This window comes from Silene latifolia, unplaced genomic scaffold (genome assembly GCF_048544455.1).
Source record: "Silene latifolia isolate original U9 population unplaced genomic scaffold, ASM4854445v1 scaffold_75, whole genome shotgun sequence".
In the NCBI taxonomy this organism is placed as follows: Eukaryota; Viridiplantae; Streptophyta; class Magnoliopsida; order Caryophyllales; family Caryophyllaceae; genus Silene; species Silene latifolia.
The window spans coordinates 4,636,689-4,638,239 of record NW_027413661.1 but is presented as its reverse complement, the minus strand read 5'-3'; the positions used below and the strand labels follow the sequence as shown (position 1 = coordinate 4,638,239).

General features: G+C 48.9%; 1 protein-coding gene across 1 annotated transcript; it reads right to left on the bottom strand.

Moving 5' to 3' along the window:
• Positions 1-481: 481 nt before the first annotated feature.
• On the bottom strand, positions 482-1,117 carry LOC141640296 (uncharacterized). The gene has a single exon (XM_074449145.1). It carries the CDS (start codon positions 1,115-1,117, stop codon positions 482-484), a length of 636 nt encoding a protein of 211 aa, XP_074305246.1.
• Positions 1,118-1,551: the final 434 nt, after the last annotated feature.

The window sequence follows — 1,551 nt, the reverse complement described above, 5'->3', positions numbered from 1 at the left end:
CTCTGGGTAATGGTCCCACGATGTCCATTCCCCACTTCATGAGGGGCCATGGTGAGATAACCTGATGCAGAGGCTCTGCTGGCTGGTGACTAACGTGGGTGTGCCTCTGACAAGCATCACATGTTTTTGCGAATTCCATGGCATCTTTGCGCATTGTGGGCCAGAAGTATCCCTGCCTCAGTGCCTTATTGGACAGGCTCCTGCCCCCTGCATGGTTTCCACATTCTCCACTGTGGAGAGCTTGTAAAACAGCCTGAGACTCTTCCCGATCCAGGCATCTGAGGTAGGGTCCAGTGAGGGATTTCCTGAATAGAACACCATCAATTAGTATGAATCGGATGCTCTCATTCCAAGCTCCTAACCTCCTTTTTATCTGCTGGGCAGGATATCATTCTGCGGCCGGTCTAGGTATGGTTTCCTCCATCTAGAGTATTTTCTTCACTGCCGGGTGCTGCACACCATTTCGCTTCTGCTTGAGATTTTAGTGTTGGCTCCGGCTCCAAAGACGTGGACAATTGGTATCGTGGAGATGGTTCCTGCTTTGAAGGTTGCCCCCGGGGGTGGCTAGTGCGTGCGCTTCGCATTCGGTCCCGGGGATTAGCTTGATGTTGAACGTGGCAAATCTGATTTTCAGCTCCTTTGCTACGTCTAGGTATGCCATCATTCGGGGATCCCTGGCCTCATAACAGTCATTAACATGGTTAACGATAAGCTTAGAATCACTGCAAACCTGGAGGTGTCTGATTTTCAGATCCAGAGCCAACTTCAGACCCAGGATCAATGCCTCATATTCTGCTTCGTTGTTTGTGGCCTTGAATTCACATCGCACGGCCTGGACTATGAGATCTCCCTGGGGTAACTTGAGGACCAGTCCTACTCCTGCTCCTTTGGCATTGGAGGCTCCATCCACATGTAGCTCCCATACTTGTTCCCCTTTATCTTCTTCCAGACTCAGAATGTCCTGTTCTGCCTGGGTCTGGAGAGCTGGGCAGAAGTCAGACACAAAATCTACCAGAGCCTGAGATTTTATGGCCGTACGAGGTTCAAACTTCAAATCGTAACCGCTCAAGTGCACGGACCATTTAGCCATCCTCCCTGACAATTCTGGTTTTCTCATGATGGTCTTAAGAGGATAGTTAGTTATCACAGAAATTGTATGAGACTCGAAGTAGGGACGCAATTTATGGGATGCAGTAACTAGTGCGAGGACAAGTTTTTCTAGGGACGTGTACTGTTTCTGCTGAAGCAGAGACTTACGATGTAATATACTGGGTGTTGTGATCCTTCCTGCTCTCGTACTAGTCTTGCACTGTCGCTATGCTTACATGGATCGACAGTACAGGAATAGTGGCTCTCCTGGTTCTGGCTTTGACAGAAGTGGTGGGGTACTGAGATAACGTTTCAGCTCCTGAAATGCTTTCTCATGCTCTTCCGTCCATTCGAATCTTTGGCTTTTTCTAAGTACATCATAAAACAGCCTGCATCTGTCCGAGGATCTGGAGATGAATATGTTTAGGGCTGCCACTCTCCCAGTCAGGCGTTGAACGTCTT